Source organism: Bactrocera neohumeralis, chromosome 3, assembly GCF_024586455.1.
Source record: "Bactrocera neohumeralis isolate Rockhampton chromosome 3, APGP_CSIRO_Bneo_wtdbg2-racon-allhic-juicebox.fasta_v2, whole genome shotgun sequence".
Lineage (NCBI taxonomy): Eukaryota > Metazoa > Arthropoda > Insecta > Diptera > Tephritidae > Bactrocera > Bactrocera neohumeralis.
This window is the reverse complement of record NC_065920.1, coordinates 48,876,566-48,895,562: the sequence shown is the minus strand read 5'-3', so window position 1 is coordinate 48,895,562 and position 18,997 is coordinate 48,876,566. Positions and strand designations below refer to the sequence as shown.

Genomic DNA, 18,997 nt, shown 5'->3' with positions numbered 1-18,997 from the left:
ACACGACGGGATAGAGCATTTGCCTTGCACTTGAGCTTAACGCCAACTATTTACATATACACAGATGAATACTTACGTACATATGTACATATAATACATACATACATATGTATGTGCATAACATAAAAACTCTAAAAAGTTACGCTAGAGCGAAGTGCGTGTTTGGCGCGCTACACATACATACATGCGCCCACACATACACACACACATATGTATGTGTGTACCTTTTAGGTGTTGCAGGGAATTAATCGTTCTACTTTTATGCGCATTCGCAATGCTGCCGGAATATCCAACGTTGGTTATAAATAACGAAATGATGTGCAACACGTCAAACAGTTTGTATATCGGCGGCAAGGCGTCAAGTACTTTGTCGTGCAAAGTGGATTATTTTTCGAAGTAAACACACATACATATGTATGTAATAACCGCGAACTAACAACGCGCTCACTCATTTGGATTAAACAGTTGCAGACGCGGCAAGCAACACGCGCAAGGATAATATGGACCCGCAGCCATCGATTGTAATTACAACCGTTATTCAAATCACGAGAGCGCTTTTAGCACTACTCTACCCTACTTTTATCTTTTTCATCCCCACAGCATCAACACCGACAGCGCCGACTACGACCGTTGCTTTTGCTCTTTTTCCTTTGCTACTTCGCCAGCAGCCAAGCTAAAAGGACTACACGTCGCCTGCCGCGCGATGAGATACACGAGTATGCGATACATCACTACAACTATGCCGAACGTGACGTGGAGGAGGCGAGCGGCAGCGTAGCAGATTTGCATGCGGATGAATCGAGACGCGTGGAAGTTCAGGTGCCATCACCGAAGGGCAGCAATAATGGTGGCACAACACGGGACAAGCGTGGCACTAAGAAAATTCGACATATCGTGCATTTGGTTAAAACGGCACAGCAGAAGCGGAAGAAGCCATTGACAACACCACGAAACAATAACCAGCAGTATCGTCAGCAAAATGCAGTTGATGGTGATACAAAACCATATCACACCTACGAAGAGGTGCATGAGCATGTTATGGAGCCAGCAGAAGAGGACGAGTCCGCGCAAAAGTCTTCGCATGCACACACGTCCGGCTCTAAAACGAAAGTACATATGCAAAAGGAACCGCTATCAGAGGCATCTTCGAATAGCTATGCTACGCATGCTCTTCTCAAGCCACATTCGGTGAAAACGGCACAGCAAAAGAAAAAAACGCCACTGCCGACAACAAGAACCAATAACCGGCACCAAAATGTATATGAAGGTGATACAAAGCCATACCACAACTACGAGGAGATGCATGAGCATGTGATGGAGGCAGCAGAAGAGCAGGAGTCCGCCCAAAAGCATACCTATGTGGCTTCGTCGGCGCATGCGCATACGTTCGGTTCAAAAGCCAAAGCACACGCGCAAAATGAACCTCTACCGGAGGCTACTTCGGATAGTTATGCTACGCATGCTTTTCTCAAACCACCAGAGGACCGCAAGGAACCGCAAGTTGAACCACACATGAGTAGCACGGAGCATCATGAACATGAAATTCTCGAGGAAGAGGAGCATCATCATGTTGAGAAAGTTAAGGTGAAGCATCATCATCACCATCATCATCATAATCATGTTAAGGAAATCATTAAAAAAGTGCCCGAACCATATCCCGTCGAGAAGATCGTACATGTGCCTGTAGAGAAGATTGTCGAAAAATTGGTGCATGTACCCAAACCTTATCCGGTAGAGAAAATTATTGAGAAGAAGGTACCATATCCGGTAGAAAAGATTGTTGAAAAGGTCGTTGAGAAGAAGATACCATATCCGGTGGAAAAAATTGTCGAAAAGATCGTGCATGTGCCGATTGAAAAGATTGTGCATGTGCCAAAACCGTATCCTGTAGAGAAAATTGTCGAGAAAAAGGTACCGTATCCAGTAGAAAAAATAGTTGAAAAGATTGTTGAGAAAAAGGTACCATATCCGGTTGAGAAAGTTGTTGAGAAAGTTGTACATGTGCCGAAACCATATCCAGTTGAAAAAGTGGTTGAGAAAATCGTCGAGAAGAAGATTCATGTACCTGTGGAAAAAATTGTCGAGAAAGTTATACATATACCCAAACCGTTTCCGGTAGAGAAAATTGTTGAAAAGATAGTGCATATACCAAAACCATTCCCAGTGATAAAGCACATACCATACCCAGTCGAAGTTAAAGTACCCGTGCACATCGAAAAGCCGGTGCCATATCCAGTGGAGAAGAAAGTACACGTACCTTATAGAGTCGAGGTGGAAAAGAAGGTGCCGGTACCTTATAAAGTAGAAGTAGAAAAGAAAGTGCCCGTTTTTATACACGCACCACATGTGTCTCATGAACCCTACAAGTTCGAACACAACGAACACGAGCACAAAGAGGATGCACACGAGCATCATGAAGAGAAACACGATTACGAAGAGCACAAACATTTTGAACATCATGACCTCTCCGGATATCCCACCAATCAGAATGCCAATTACGCCAGGTTACAACAACAGCAACCTAGGCATATAACAAATGGCGCTAAAGCAGTGTTAGCTAAAGCGCATACACCCGCAGCGGCTGCAGCGATACGCGCCGAACTGCTGCACCAGCAAGTACAAAATTTTGGATATAAAATCGCCACCAGCACTACGCCAACGGATCTAAATCAATCTTCTAGCGAAAATAAACCGCAAATTGTGCATTTTGAGCCTAAACCGGAAAATAAATTCGGTGTTAAACAATCTACACCGGCAACACCGTCAGATCTCGAGCCATCCGCCTCGGAAAACAAACCGGTCGTAACACATTTTGAGCCAACGGCACTACCCTTTCGAATACACGTAGATGATGGAGCGACAGCGGGAGATGGCGGTTCATCGTTAGGTGGACCAGCAACCGCCAATGATATGCAAGCTCAGGCCAGCACTCATAGTTTCCGTATGCTGGCGCGTCTCCAACCTATCGCGATGCCACTGCAGGTATATCAATTGCATTCTATGCCGTTCCAACAACCACTCGGTTTCTCATTGCCTGCCATACGAGCGGTAGTGCCGAGCAGCACGCCCTGAATATGACAGAAATTAAATGAAAGACATGGTTCGTAAGACTGAGCAGACTTAACGCGCAAAATAGATTTAAGCCATGATTTATAACATAATTTTCCATATAATTAACTGTTATAAAATAAAATCTTTATATGCATTTGAAATTTGATAATTTTTTTTTAATGATTAAGAGCTTGAATGTTGCCTAAAAATCCTAGGAATACAAACTGGGAAATGTACCGCAAGAGTCTTCTACAAACTCTCCCACGCGCGCCGGGGATAGACTCATTGGTCACCACCGACACAGGTAGGGATGGGTCTTCAACTCGGCATGTAAAACCGCACTGGAGCGCTGTCCACTGAAAACACCGAAAAGCAGGAAGAAACCTCTCTAGTGGACTATAAAACTCTCGAAAATCAGAGCATCCTGCAGACGTTTAAGCCCGTAGGAGTGGGTCAACTGACGTCTGGGCGTTGCATAAAACGGGACTTGCAATATAGAAGTCCGAGTTAAGGAAGGCAAAGAGGACTTCTTGTAAAAGCTTCTGCGAAAAAGTGGAGGGCTGCCATGTGGAAGGATATCTCATAGAGTGTTGTAATACGATTTCACGGCCTTTGTCGACCTTCCGGATGAACTGCACTTGAACTGGGCGATCAATTCGTTCAAATCTTTCAAGTCCCTGGGACCGGATGGCATCATACCAGAGCAATTGCAACAGGCTGTTAAGGTGTCATGCAACTGATTGCCACCTATCTATGCGAACTGCTTAAGCCTTGTTACATCCCGGGAGGCTGAAGACAAGTAAAAGTCACGTTCATCCCGAGGGCTGGGAGGGGCTTCCACGTTACAGTCAACCTGCTAAAAAATTTGAAGATCATGGCTGCCGGGTGATTGCCTATGTAGTCGATGTAGCGCTTAATGTCAAAAGAAAGTTTTATTCACTAGAAGATACAAGATCCCGGTACCGCTGCCGCAAATGCGAGACATTTGCAACCAGCGGATACACACAAGGAACACATGCCTGAACTCTCGGATATCCTCACTCACTTTGACTTCATACCGGATCACTTGGATCATAGAGTCACCAAACCGAACTCTGGTGGCTCCTTCTCGTTCGTTGGAGGAGAGGGGCAGTGAGCTTCTTCATGAATGGGTCATGGGGAAAGTTAGTGGAGGGGTCTACTGTCAGGAGTTCTCTATCAACTCCAACTTCAAACTTCCTGACTATTGCAGTGTCTTCCAGGCCGAGGTTGCAGCCATTAAGGTAACAGTAGATTTACTGCTCTGGAGTGCAGCCTCCGTTCGAGAAGTGACCATCCACTCACATAGCAAATCGGCGATTCTAGCTGAAGTCATTAAAAGTGAGGGAATCTTACCAGACGCTGTATGGAAGAAGATAAGGTGGAAAAACTCAACACTTCCCCCGTTTGGGAGGTCAAGATTTAAACATTTGGAAGAGTATACCTTCAGACATCCCAACGAGCTGGCGGGAATGGAAACTTGTATTGGCTACTAAGCGTTTTGCTAATTTATAAGTTCGAACACAAGAGCCATCTAACCTAACCTACCTTGACTTTAGATAGCTAAAGAAAAACGCTGGCAATATTGGACCAGTGGTCATATTTTTGCTAATAGAACCACCTCTTCAGGTCTTCATAGCTCAATTACAGAAAATAACCAAAATTACTATTTATTGAATACTTTGCAAGGTCTATGTCGATACTTTGTCCTACCATAATGAAGAGAAATCGTGTTTAGATGGAGTCATCTCAAGATTCGAAAATAGTTCGGTTTGATACATTCAAATAAAACAGAAAAGATCGGATACCTTAATTTTTCTAGAATTCATATATCCGGTTGAAGTATACAAACCCAATCACGACACTCGGCGGTACGTAACTGAAACGGATTTGTAAGTCGATATGTCAAAGGGGTGACGGTATAAAATAAATATCGACGAGCGATATCCCGAAGCGAGACACTATTTACATATTTCTTAAAACCCAATCTAAATATTCTTCGTTTGCCTTTCACTACATCCAGGCAACCATATCGGTGCAGCGTAGGTTACTGACCGGCCGGCCCATGGCCTTATATGCTGTTAACAACTGCTTTTGGCTTTTCTTAAAAGCTTCTGATTGCTGACCGCTCAGCTAGATCATTATCCACCTCTTCAGCCCTGGAGGGTGCGTAGATTGTTCGATGTCCTATAGTAGTGTTGTATGATTGACTGTGTCAAAGGCTTCTGACAATTCCAATTCTAGGAGGATCCTACTCTCACAGGATGGTTTTTGATTTAGACCACGAACTATTTGGACGTTTATGACGCTATGTGTTAGGGTGCTGCTGTATACTTTTTGGAAGCCATGTTGCTGGTTTTCTAGGCTCAGGTAGGAGTGAACATTGGGTGTAACAAGGCGGTCAAATGTCTTCACTACTGGGAAATGGGAGTTATCGGACGATAAGATTCCCCTTGGTTGGCGAGATTACTCTTCCAACTTTCCACACATCGGGTATTTGAAGAAAGGTCATCGACAGGTTGAGATCTTTGTTACGTAGCTTTCTCACGTCGAGCCTAGATGTCTTAGTATCAACATGTTAATTCCGCCTGGGCCAATGGATTTGGATGATTTAGTCTTATTGATGACATTCTGTACCCCCTAATCGGTGAAAGTAAGTGGCGCGTAGCTTCGTGGCAGTTTGCGCAAGGTCTTGATTTTACTTTGATTTTACGCACACCGGTGGAGAGATTGCAAAACTTCAAGTGCTCTACCCAGTTTATCCACAGAGATTAGATCACCTTGCGGGATTGACTTTCGACAACGTATACGCCCGCAGGAATGGGTAGTGCGGTCAAGGTGTTCTCGGTGAATTCGGTAAGTTCCTTAAGTTTATGAGTTATTGATCTGAAATTTGTGACAGACACGGAATTTATTTTTACTTTATTAATGTGCTCTTTAATGTGCTCGACGACGATGATGTCCCTTTTAGATACAAAAGTGTTGATCTGACCAATATACATACATACATATGTATAAAGGTTGGTAATTTCATTTTCGACATTCGTTTGAGGAATAGTAGGCGTTATATTAAATATAGCTGTCATTATTAAATAACACCCCTCTAAACAGGTTAGACGTAATCTATGAAGGATTTTGTAAGCACCACAGTCTAGTAGCAATGTGGAATACAAGCCAGATTTGAATAGTTATCGGAATTGCAAACCAATTCTGATTTTCGATGGTGTTACAGAATCTGATTGGATTTTTGTCTTTTCGAGCATACGCAAAACCAATATTCGAATCAGCTCACTTGCAAATGAATACATTTTGAACCAATCCTATTAAAGTTTTTAATGAGTTCTGACTTAAAGGAAGATTATAAGAGATGACATTTATCGAATGAATAAATACGCATTTGGACGTTAAACTATGTTTCGTAAATCTTCTTTAAATTACCTAATTTTTTTCCAAAAACGCAATATATCAGATATTTTGTGTTTTAATTTTATATTTGCCCCTATAGTAATAAAGATAAATTAATTCGTAATAATAAAATAACTTGATTTCTTAACTTATATTTCAAATCTGTCAGCGACTAACTTGTCACTTTGTTTCTGTAAGGACAACCGATAAATTTGGTTTCCGAGACACCCAAAACCGATACAAATTCTGCTTCGAACATCAAACCAATAATATTCTGATTCCGACAACTATCAGATCCATAACACAATAATATTGATATTTGTTGTATAAAAGTCGGTATTAGTTTGTTAACTAAATACTTACGTACATTCTCTAAGCCTTTTATTTGAATTTTGAAATATATTAAGACGTTACGTATTTGTAAACCATTTTTAATTCAGTAAAAATAATGTATGACACCTTTCTACACTTATATAGTAATGAAAAACTTAAAATTATAACTTTAACTTTATATTAAATAAAAAACAAACAGATAAAAACTAGGTATCGAGGTATTTAGTTTCACATCACTTGTTCTTGTTTTAGCACACCTGCTTCTTCCAGTAATTGCTGAAAGCCGTCTGGTATGTTACCTTCACTAAGTTCTGTGCTCCATTTTTTTAACTAAAAAAAAGAAAACATTTTAAAATAAATTTGATTATTTCAGAACAATAGTTGTTTTTATTGACCTACTCGCTCCAGTTCTTCACGCAAAGCCAATACAGCCTTTTCTCGATCGGCTACTAGCTCTTCCAAGTACTGGTATCGTAATTTTTTACGTGCTCGACATTCCCGAGCACTTTGACGACTGCGTTCTGGAATTTAATGAAATCTTTTATTACTATAATCCTATTCGGCTTCACTCTGATGACATTACAAACCTAATTTGGCTCTTATATCCACTTTTTCCGTGGAAGCTTTACGTCCTGGTTTACGTCCCCTTTTGCCAGTCTCTTTGCGTTCCTGAAAATATCATACAAAATGAATTTAATTCGATCTCATACAAATATTCAATACGCCACCTCATAAGAAATCCTTTATCTAAAAGTTATATTATTTAAGGGTTGATTCTTTTGTTCTTAAGCGAAGCTATGCCCTTATTCCAACTCAAAGGTACAGCCAAACTATTGCGTAGTATTTAATGTGTGAAATTCGAATGGTGTTTCAATTATAAAAATTAAAAACTATTAATTAAAAAAAGGGACTCGTTCTTTTTGACTATATAAAAAAGAGCAACTACGCATTAAAGCTCATTAACGTCCTTGAATTCACGACACCCACAACAGTTAATAAGTATTACTCACTGAAAGATTTGGCTCTTCTATGACTTGCATTTCATCACAATCCATTATTTATTCAATGTTTGTTAATCTGAGTGATTTATACTTGAAATTCACAAAAAAATAAATTGTTTTTCTCTCAGCAACAATGCGTTTACGAAAAAATGTTTGTTTTCTTTGTGTTCTAATAGGACTGCCAAACTTAAGTATAAATTTTACAAAGTTACTGCAGATGTCGCAAGAGTCACATAAATTCACAATGTTGCATTTACACTAGTGTTATAATTATAAGCGTTTGTATTTTTAAATAAAGTCAGAAGATTTTAATAAATGTATTCATCCACTAACAAAATATTTGTTTTTTTATATAAAAAATGTTTATTTGCAATATTATCATAAACAGATATTCTTTCTACATCAATATAATGTGGCAACATGTACATATGTCTAAATACCGTTTTTAGCGGCAATTCACAATAGATTTGGGCCGCGTATATTGCTGTTTTGTTCTTGTGTTCTTATTGATTTTAAAAACAAAATTTGCTTATTTCATAGTAAAATGGATAAAATCGAACAAAATGATGGCACTAATCGTGATGAATTGATTATGCAGCAACAGCGTGAAATCGAAAAAGAGGTATGTGCAAAATTGTAGCATTAATTAAATATAGGGTTTGTTTGTTGGTGTTGACAAAGAACTGTCGTCCAGCCTCCAATCAACAAAGGCCAAACACTTAAAACTTTGTTTCGGTCTACACACAGATAAGTGATTCGACACCATTGGTAAGTGAACAACTGCCCATAACTTGCCTTAATGCTGAGTATCTGGGTGATGAAGTTTTCACATCAAAAATTCAAGATCTTGCCGGCAAGTATAAGTTCTTACGACGTACCCGCCCTGACGGAAATTGCTTTTTTCGTGCATTCGCTTATGCGTACTTAGAGCATTTAATATCCAACAAAGATGAATATCTACGATTCAAAGACTTGGCGGAAAAATCGAAAGATAAGCTAGTGCAGTTGGGATTCCCTAGCTTTACGCTAGAGGACTTTCATGATACCGTACGTATGCTTTTATATACATAAATTACTTTTAGAATATAACAATTATTTTCACTTTCCTATAGTTTATGGAAGTGGTTAAACGAGTAGATCCTGCAAGCGGTTCCACAGACCAAGTATGTGACGAGCTGCATAAAGTGTTCAATGAGCAAGGCTACTCTGATTATGTAGTAGTCTATTTACGCTTACTCACTTCTGGAAAGCTGCAAGAAGAGGCTGATTTTTATCAGCACTTCATTGAAGGAAATTTTACAATTGAGGAATTTCGTCACCAGGAAGTGGAACCAATGTATAAGGAATCAGATCATATACATATTATTGCGCTCTGTACCGCTTTAGGTGTAGGCGTGCGCGTAGAATATATGGATCGGGGTGACACGCATGTGAAGGCGCACGACTTTCCAGAGGGTAGTACACCAAAAGTTTTTCTAATTTATCGACCGGGTCACTACGATATTCTGTATCCCAATTAAAATCTAAACTTGAAGATATCAATGCCTCAAAGCTAGGAGCTAAGCTGCCTGCTTCTTTTCTAATTTGCTAAGAATATGTTAAATGTACGTATGTATATTATTTATGGCGCTAATTGTATATGTATTAGGCAGCTTGAATTGATTTCCTACTTGTTTACGTTCATTAACGAGGTTTAAATAATTTTAAATGACATTATGATCATACGAGTCATTCAACTGCAATTATATTTTGGATTTATAAAAAACATTGTAATCAATTCTTTTCGAAATTTTGCGATATTTCACACTGGAGTAAATTATGAAGATATATTGCAATAATTACTCATTAAATTAATATTTTCCTAAAAATACAAATTAAAACTAAATGTTCTTAAAACAATATAAATATGTGTTTTGCCATTACTAAAATAAGTTACATACATAAGTATTTTTATTCCAGATCCAACTAGCGCACGAAAGTTGTAAGACAAACATTTCTTTAACTGACCCTTCTAAGTATATTCTTAAAAAAAGCAAGGGAAAACTTTAATTTCTGCTGCATTAAAGCCATATGCCCTTGACTGGTGAATTTCTTACAGCATAAAAAGGTATATGTGACCTGGTCTACGAAAAGGGAGCTAACGTGCGAAAACTAGTTTTCTGGGAAACAGCTGTTAAAAATAAACAACTCGTTTCGTCAGTTTCTCGTTATCTCATTAAAGAAAATTGATTTTTTGACACCTAAGCCCCCTTTCCGTAGACCAGGTCACATATAATGATGTCTATCTATCTGTCTTCAGTTCGTATATTGTTGTAGCGGCCGAGTTGACAGTCCTTGGCCATATAAAAATCCGTTGCAAATTTTCAGAACGATAATTCAAAAAGTAAAGGACTGGTTTGCGTATATAAAGTCAGGCGGACATGACTAAATCGACTCGGCTCGTCACGCTGATCACTTATACACATACATATATACATTTTATAGTCTCTGACGTCTCCTTCTAGGTATTACATACCTACATCGTATAAATTTTTATATACACTTATGGGTATGTGCATATATAAAAATACTGTGGATAATAGCGCCTATAAACACAGACAAATGATAAAATTTCAAATTATTTCGCCTGAAAAGCCGCCTGTTAAGAAAAACTCTAGATTTTTGTTTGTACGAATATTTATTCTACTCTTCTGTAGCAGTTATACAATATTTATATAAACAAGTAACGTATTTGCCTTCCCGAAGTATATAAAAATTATACAATAAATTCTCTAATTTATTTAAATCTCTTGCACTAAAAATGAACAAACTAGTTATGAACATATATATATTTATTCATTGCTTTACTCTTAATTTTTTTTTTAATAATGAACTAATGAGTCAATTTCTATTATTATTATATTGGACACTTTCGTTGAAACACTTTTTTTACTTATTACATGATTTATATTTTGTGTAAGTGTGAGCGCTGTACTACTGTTATGTGTATATAAAATAATTTATAATTGCACATGTAGCTTGCGCTTTTACAACTTAGCATCCGTTGTAGCTAGTCAATCTGCAGAACAGACAGCCATAGCTTCTCCTTTCTCTTCCTCCAGTTCCTTGCCGGTGACAGCCAACTTCGATTTGGCAAAGTCATCCAATTGCAAACCTTGTACAATCTTCCATTTACCATTGCTGATTTCTACTGGGAATGAGAAAACAACATCCTTTGGGGCACCGTAGCTACCGTCAGAAAGAACACCCATCGAAACGAACTGACCAGATGTGGTACCATGCCACCAATCGTGCATATGATCGCAAGCCGCTTTAGCCGCCGACATGGCCGATGACATTTTACGTGCAGCAATAACAGCAGCACCACGCTTCTGCACGGTTTCCACAAAGTTACCTTGCAAAAAGGCAGCATCGTTGACAGCATCCCAGACGCGTTTGGTGCTGCCGTTAATTTCAACAATACCATTGCTGGGGTCAGGGAATTGTGTGGACGAGTGATTACCCCAAATTACCACATTTTTAACGGCACTAATTGGTACGCCTAATTTAGCGGCAATTTGTGCGGTAGCACGATTTTGATCCAAACGGGTCATGGCTGTGAAATTCTCACGTGGAATTGATGGTGCATAGTGTGAGCATACCAATGCGTTGGTATTGGCTGGATTGCCAACAACCAAGACCTTAATATCCTTGCGTGCGTGCTGGTCGATAGCTTGACCTTGTGCCTTGAAGATTTTTACATTGGCGGACAACAGATCCTTACGTTCCATACCCTCTTTGCGTGGCATGGCGCCGACCAAAAAGGCAGCGGCTACATCCTTAAATGCTACAGCGGGATCAGCGGTGGGGATAACTTGACGCAAGAGTGGCAGAGCACAATCGGCCAACTCCATGACAACACCCTCAAGTACTCCCATCATTGGGGGAATATCGAGTAAATGCAAAACTAAAGGTTGTTCTTTGCCGAACACCTCGCCGCGTGCAATCATATAAAGCAGAGAGTATGCGATCTGACCGGCAGCACCAGTGACAACAACACGAATTGGCTCAGCCTGTAGATAAAAGAAAAAAGTTTCGTCACCAATTTAATATCGAAATAAATGAGTAAGAAAATAGAAAAGACGGGCAGGTTGTAAGAAATAGCTGTAAAATTCAAACACCCTATTCATTCATTAATTTATTAACAAATTTAAATACATAAAATTCTCGCTACTTAGATACAATAAATGATTTATTGCATGATTTATTCTATATCTATTCTACAATACATCCATTAATATAGCTTTAAATATTCGCACCATTCCCCTAAAATATTCTTGAAATGCAATCTAAAATATTTTGTTTTTAAGTAAACATCAGTTTTCTTCGTTGCCACATAAACAAGTTGCTAATTATAGATATGAAATTTGTTGCGGTGATGCGAAAAAAAATATTAATAGCCAAATTGCCACTCAGCTTCTCTTTTCAAACAGCTGACATATCCCTGATTTTGTCTCGATAAAAAAAATAATGCCTTCCGAGACATGGTAATCTTTGTAAAGTCGTGTTATGGGCTATTGGCATAATAAGTGTTGTAGTGGGGCCAAGAAAGAAAGAGTGGTGCATTTGTTTATTACATTACCTTCCTCAACTATTAATAGCTTTGGGTGCATGTACTCTTTAAAGGCACATTTTTTCATTTTGTTTGTGTTCATAGATCCTGGATGTACATTAAATATACATATACATATATATATATATATATATATAATTCAGAACTATTCAATAATAATGGATTCCATTTTAAATGAAAAAACTATTAAAATATAAAAATAACACCATTAAAATCAAAGTCTGGCTGATAAAGTGAAAATAATCAAATTTAAGTACGTATGCGCGTCAGGTCAATTAATTAAAACTAAAAGCATCACCACGCCTGACAACAAAACAAATGTCAAACAGACGAGCCTCCGTTACACAGTCGTACAATAACAATTGCTTATCTTTAGGAATTGGATTGGGATTATCACTTTATATGTACATATGTATATAGTTGACAAATGTGCTTTGTTATATGTATATACCCAGAATCGGCATTTCAAAATATAATCACAAAGTAAAAATTAATGCGTGAACGCATATATGTACATAACTACCTATTTACAGAGGTGTTTTGCCATATGACGTAGTGTATTTACTAATCTTGTTTTTATTTTTCAAAGATATTTTGAAAAATCTTATTATCAAAACATATTGATCTTAGATAACAAGACAAAACGTACTTAGATAGTTATTTAAAACAATTTCTCAACATCATAAACATTTGACAGAACTTACCACCACTTAAATATTTACCTAAAGCATATTTTCTACAGTATCATGTTCGAAAATCATACGGCCGTATTAATGTGACGATCAGCCATATAGTTATAGCTAAATCTTTTCATTGATAATTGAATTTCGGTATATAGAAAATTATTATATAATACACAATCTTCCGTTACGTGACCCTTGGCTTTGATAAGCACATATTATGGCAAATGAGAAATGTATTCACGCATAAGTATGCATCTAAATATAATTTCTGTACATGAATGTATGTAGTTTCCGGCCGGTTCACTGCATATACCTAATCACTACCCTAGATAGTCAAGATTTCAAGGTCATCTTTTTATCTCAATCCGCCACATATTCCTATCAATTTATATGCAAATTTTTGCATTTGTCCTATCACACACACAAATACATAATACAAGCGGAAGCGTTGGTTTTTGTTGGTTTCTCTATTTTGCCAACAACAGCATGCGTTTGTAATTTAGTGTGTCCAGATAATCAAAGTCCCCTATTAATAGCGAACCGAAAATTTCAAGTTCATTTTTGCTGACGTACTGGATTTGGCACATATATTCCGGCAGAGTAATTTATTATTATTCCATTTGCACTATTTATTTTCACTTCAATACATAGAAAAAAGGTCAAATGAATGTTACAAAGTATTTACTATGTGGCTGATAGGAATTTTTCTTATATAAAGAATTCATGAAGTGGAAGGGCTTAGGGTATGGTGCGTATGTTTATTACTTATACCAAAATGTGAATATGTTTATGGACTTACCATTTTTGCTTAATTCCTTAAAAAAGTTTTCGGAAACCAGAGTTTAAAATTAAATCAAATGAATAATAATATTCAATAGGCCGAAAATTCGTAAGAAATTTTTCAGTTAGTACCGCACAAATGGATGGAGAAATGGAGAATAATCAGCTGAAACGTCAGATTTAATATTTTGCTTGGAGTGCCGATGGTACACGAAGCATGCAGTGTTGCATTTTTGTTTTTAAGGCCAGTACATTGCAGAAGTGAGAATTTCTATAAATCTTTGGGTTAATTCAAAATTTTTATTGTTTTGAATCAAGATAGAAATCCATTATTAAAAATTTATTTATTACACTGTCCAACAGCATTTTTGGAACAAAATAGCGACCCTATAATTCTGAAAGGGTATGTTGAGTAGATTATTTTTGTAGAACAAACATGGTCCAGCACGTCTGAGTTTTTTTTTTACAGTGGGTCAAAGTTTTCATTTTTTGGTTGAAGGGAGCATTATACCATATGAAAAAGTGTTGTAAGTTAATGTCTGAGAGAATTCTTATGGTCAGAGTTGTATTGTGGAATTGTATGAGGATTATTTTTGTGGAAGATCTTAACCCTCTAACTGGTTTCTTTATGGGTCCTTTTGACACTTTTTTCGAGAAAATCAAAAAATATCCTTTAAAAAAGGACATTTAAGGATTAAAATATTTTACGAAAATGTTTGGCGGAAAATTTCAGTGGGGGTCACCAAAGACACCATTGTTGTAAATAAAGCTCTTTACGATTGATAAAAAAAATTACACGCCAACATATACAAAGTAGGTGAAAACCTCGTCAAGTTCGGCCGGGCCAAACACTGAGTTCTCGCGTCTAGTCAGCTGTGACTTACAAATCGGGTGTGATAAAATTAAGCATAATTGACTTACTAAGCAGTACATATCGGGTGTGATTTTTACTAAAATTAATATAAAAAAAGAACAATTAAAGCTTAAATAAGCATGGCGGATTCTGTTTGCAAATTAAGAGATTGGTTTTGTTTTATTTGTGGACATTTTATGCACCTTCAAAGCAGAAGAAAGATATTCCCTACAATTGAAGAACCATATTTTCTTTTCTTTGGAATACGATTTTTATGTGAAGCTTGGATACCAAAAACCGTATGTACTACTTGAGAAAGTGGTCTTTTCCAGTGCCTCAACCGCCTACACATACATTTTCGGCCAATATGACATACGCCAATACAGAAATAACAGCGGCGGTTGAAAACACATCAGATATAAGTTACTTGCCTCCTGGTGGTTTAAACATACATATGTCCTAATTTGATAGACCAAGCTTATTTTGAAGATCTTGTAAGAGATTTAGGACTAACAAAAGAGAAAGCTGAAATATTATGTTCCAGATTGAAAAACAGGAATTTGATAAAAGCCGATGTAAAAGTTACATCGCCAAGAAAAAGACACGCCGATTTGGAAAGTTATTTTAAAAAATCAGAAGAACTTGTATACTGTTGCAGTATTGAAGAGGTTCTAAAATATCTAAAGCTTCCACTGGACTCTTCCGCTTGGCGAATATTTATAGATAGTTCAAAACACAGCTTAAAAGTAGTTTTACTGCACAATGGAAACCAGCATCCATCAATACCGGTTGCGTATTCCACAAAAAAGGAGGGAACATACGCAAATATTTCAAATCTCTTAAATAAAATTGAATACTATAAATATAAATGGGAAGTATGCGCAGACTTCAAAATGATTGCAATATTGACTGGAATGCAAACAGGATACACAAAATATATGAGCTTTCTTTGTAAATGGGATTCACGTGCTACCAGCAGTCATTATCATATTAAATATTTCGAAGAACGTAAAGACTTAAATGTAATCCATGAATCTCTTGTCCCAAAAGATAAGGTCATACTTCCACCGCTGCATATTAAGTTGGGCGTGGTGAAAAATTTTATTAAAAGCTTAAATACACAAGGATATGCTTTCAAACGCATTCAAACAATTTTCCCCAGATTATCTGCAGCAAAATTAAAAGAAGGTAAAATACGATTTTAAGAAATAATTTATTTCATTTAATGTAAACTACCTTTTCTAGGAATGCTCGTTGGACCCGATATAAGAAAATGATTACAAGATGAAGAATTTTATGGTCATCTGTCGGATATGCAAAAGACAGCATTTGACTTTATGCAGCTGGTTATATCAGAATTCCTTGGAAACTCAAAAGCACAAAACTATGCAGAAAATATTGAAAACATGCTAATCGGTTTTAACAATATTGGCGTTAAGATGTCACTAAAGCTGCATTTTCTGCACTCTCATCTCAATTTTTTTAAAGAAAACCTTGGAGCGGTTTCAGATGAACACGGTGAAAGGTTTCATCAGGATATAAAGGTATTGGAAGAAAGATTCAAAGGGAAATCCCAAAGTGTTATGCTTGCTGAATACGTATGGGGCTTGTACAGAAACCTTGACACATCGGAACATTCACGTCAAGCTAAATACAGGAAAGCATATTAAGTTTAATCTTTAATCCATTGTCCTACTACTGCTGAAGCAAAAAAATAAATACATACATATGTACATACTATAATAAACCACTATTAAAATAAAATTATAATTTTTTTATCAATCGTAAAGAGCTTTATTTACAACAATGGTGTCTTTGGGGACTCCCACTGAAATTTTCCGCCAAACATTTTCGTAGAATATTTTAATCTTTAAATGTCCTTTTTTAAAGGATATTTTTTGATTTTCTCGAAAAAAGTGTCAAATTGACCCATAAAGAAACCAGTTAAAAGGGTTAAGATCTTCCACAAAAATAATCCTCATACAATTCCACAATACAACTCTGACCATAAGAATCCTCTCAGACATTAACTTACAACATTTTTTTCATATAGTATAATGCTCCCTTCGACCAAAAAATGAAAACTTTGACCCACTGTAAAAAAAAACTCAGACGTGCTGGACCATAAGTTTGTTCTACAAAAATGATCTACTCAACATACCCTTTCAGAATTATGGGGTCGCTATTCTGTTCCATTCAAAAGGTCTTCATTTGTTGGACAGTGTTATTTTACAACGTAATCAAATTGAAAACAATGAAAATTTAGTTAATCGAATTAAATTAATGTAAAAATGCATTTAAGGACAAGTGTCAATCTTTTCATCAAGCTAATAATCATCAGATAATTTTTGCAAATTGCTTTTAATAAAGTCTTAAATATATTTAAAAGGGAGTGGAATTTAATTCTTTCGCACTGTTTAAATTTGCCGTAACTTCGGAACAATTGCTTCTTGGCAAGTTTTTGAAGAAAACACAATTTCAATTTAAAACTTATTAAACTATCTAAGGACAGGCTCACCGCACTGCTTAGTATAATTTATTATAAGCTACATATAGCTACGAATAATATAAAGCAAAATCCATTCATATATACCTTACAAATTCAAATACATAATCATATTTTATAGCCATTATAAGAAAAAACATAAAGATAGGAGAATAAATTGTATGATCGCTTCACAACAAAGCTGTCTACACAGCTTGAATACTTGAATAAAATCTTAGTTTAACTGATTGTTGCTACAGCGATCTCCATTTGAATTTGTTCGTTTGTAAACGCTTATGCCCAGAGTGGCGCCAAATATTAAAAACTGCATGAAAACCGTATGCCTTCGACTAATAATATAACCACTTCATATATACATCATTTCTGCCATAGTTGACATTTTCTTCGGTATGTGCACAAATGTGTCAAAATAGCTGGCAAGTTCATCGATCGTTACATCGTCGCTGGTGCCACTGCTATTTGCAATCCCGGCGGCACCGTTTCCAGCTTGCTGTGAGCATGATGTACTTGCATTGGAACGGGTATTATTTCCAACATTTCTTTCTGGCGAACAAGCTTGAGCACCGGTATGTGCAAAACTATTTCTCTCTTTGTTACTAAACAGACTTCGTGATAGCATAGATGACTGCATGGTTGTAAAATTTTTTGAAACACGTTGATCTGGACTCACTAAACCAAATCGTCCTTTGACATCATTTTCTAAATTTAATAAATTTTCACATTCATGAATTAAATCACGAAAATCGCAAATCCCTCTACTCGATCCTGGCGATACTAAATTCTTATTTATTGACGAATTCAGAGCATTTCCCATTGCAGCTGTAGAGGTTTGCTCATTATCAACTTTAGGCAATGTGTGCAGAAGCTTCTGTAAATTTTGCAGTTTACGCAGCACGGGTGGTCGCAAAATACTGCGTCGATGCTTTAAAGATTGTCGTTGAACTCCTAATATAGTGTGTGTTTCACATGAAACTTCGGAAGTATCTGTAGATAGAACCGTCGTTGCGGATTTGTATGCATCTGCATTACTCTCAGACCGACGACGTAATCTGCAACGTCGACAACCTTGATTATTTCTTTGCAATTGGGTTGAACTCGAAACAATCTTTCCATCTTCAAATTTTAAGTCATTCGAATTCGCATCATCTTCGTAAAATGGATTTAAATTTAATGGTAACTGTGCAGTATCAATAAGATTCATCGCTCCTAAGTGTGCTGGATCCGTTGAATTGATTTCCAATTTATGGAGTTCGCTCGAAATTTCTTCCGTCATTTTGGAACTTGCTTTCATACTGTACAACAAGTTATTTGCACAATTTATTTTGTATTTCTTGACTTTACATTGACCTAAACTTTTTGAAAATTTACGACGAAAAATACGCTTTTTAACAAAATTTTTGCCAACAATTTGATATTTTCACTTCCACAACTTTTTTCTTCGTCTCGCTTGTTTTCAAGTCATATTTGTTATTGTTTATTTGACTTGATTATTCACTATGTTCTTATTGCCTAATTTGATCTTTTGCATTTTAAAGAATATTAACCTTTTGATAATGCGTAATTTTTGTTATTTCGCTTAATATTTATTATTGGTTTTATGTTGATATTTAAGTCAAAAATTTTCTTTCTGTTGTGGGTGATTTGCTAAATCTTCTTTTCTTTATTTTTTCTCTATCATACGTGGTGTGTTCAGTGCAAGATGCTGTTTAGCTAAAACATGGTGAGATTGAGAATTTTCGTAAACACATTCACCGG

The 18,997-nt window shown here is 36.8% G+C and overlaps 5 protein-coding genes and 1 pseudogene across 5 annotated transcripts; 3 read left to right on the top strand and 3 right to left on the bottom strand.

The window, feature by feature from the left end:
* The first annotated feature begins 274 nt into the window (after positions 1-274).
* On the top strand, positions 275-3,072 carry LOC126753693 (titin). Its single transcript, XM_050465369.1, has 4 exons — positions 275-362; positions 466-521; positions 601-1,023; positions 1,300-3,072. Exons 1-4 carry the CDS (start codon positions 275-277, stop codon positions 3,070-3,072), a joined length of 2,340 nt encoding a protein of 779 aa, XP_050321326.1.
* Positions 3,073-6,889: 3,817 nt separating this feature from the next.
* Positions 6,890-7,994, bottom strand: LOC126753066 (REPTOR-binding partner). Its single transcript, XM_050464191.1, has 4 exons — positions 7,818-7,994; positions 7,395-7,476; positions 7,207-7,328; positions 6,890-7,137 (listed from the first exon to the last, which is right to left on the bottom strand). The coding sequence occupies exons 1-4, from the start codon at positions 7,860-7,862 to the stop codon at positions 7,036-7,038; spliced, it is 351 nt and encodes a 116-aa protein (XP_050320148.1). The 5' UTR covers positions 7,863-7,994; the 3' UTR covers positions 6,890-7,035.
* Positions 7,995-8,257: 263 nt separating this feature from the next.
* Positions 8,258-9,713, top strand: LOC126752049 (ubiquitin thioesterase otubain-like). The gene is made up of 3 exons (XM_050462588.1): positions 8,258-8,430; positions 8,556-8,855; positions 8,921-9,713. The coding sequence occupies exons 1-3, from the start codon at positions 8,353-8,355 to the stop codon at positions 9,326-9,328; spliced, it is 786 nt and encodes a 261-aa protein (XP_050318545.1). The 5' UTR covers positions 8,258-8,352; the 3' UTR covers positions 9,329-9,713.
* A 908-nt stretch (positions 9,714-10,621) lies between these two features.
* Positions 10,622-14,047, bottom strand: LOC126752048 (malate dehydrogenase, cytoplasmic). The gene is made up of 2 exons (XM_050462587.1): positions 13,903-14,047; positions 10,622-11,860 (listed from the first exon to the last, which is right to left on the bottom strand). The coding sequence occupies exons 1-2, from the start codon at positions 13,903-13,905 to the stop codon at positions 10,862-10,864; spliced, it is 1,002 nt and encodes a 333-aa protein (XP_050318544.1). The 5' UTR covers positions 13,906-14,047; the 3' UTR covers positions 10,622-10,861.
* A 1,112-nt stretch (positions 14,048-15,159) lies between these two features.
* LOC126753680 (uncharacterized) lies at positions 15,160-16,518 on the top strand (annotated as a pseudogene).
* Positions 16,519-17,218: 700 nt separating this feature from the next.
* LOC126753679 (uncharacterized) lies at positions 17,219-18,972 on the bottom strand. Its single transcript, XM_050465356.1, has one exon. It carries the CDS (start codon positions 18,531-18,533, stop codon positions 17,589-17,591), a length of 945 nt encoding a protein of 314 aa, XP_050321313.1. The 5' UTR covers positions 18,534-18,972; the 3' UTR covers positions 17,219-17,588.
* Positions 18,973-18,997: the final 25 nt, after the last annotated feature.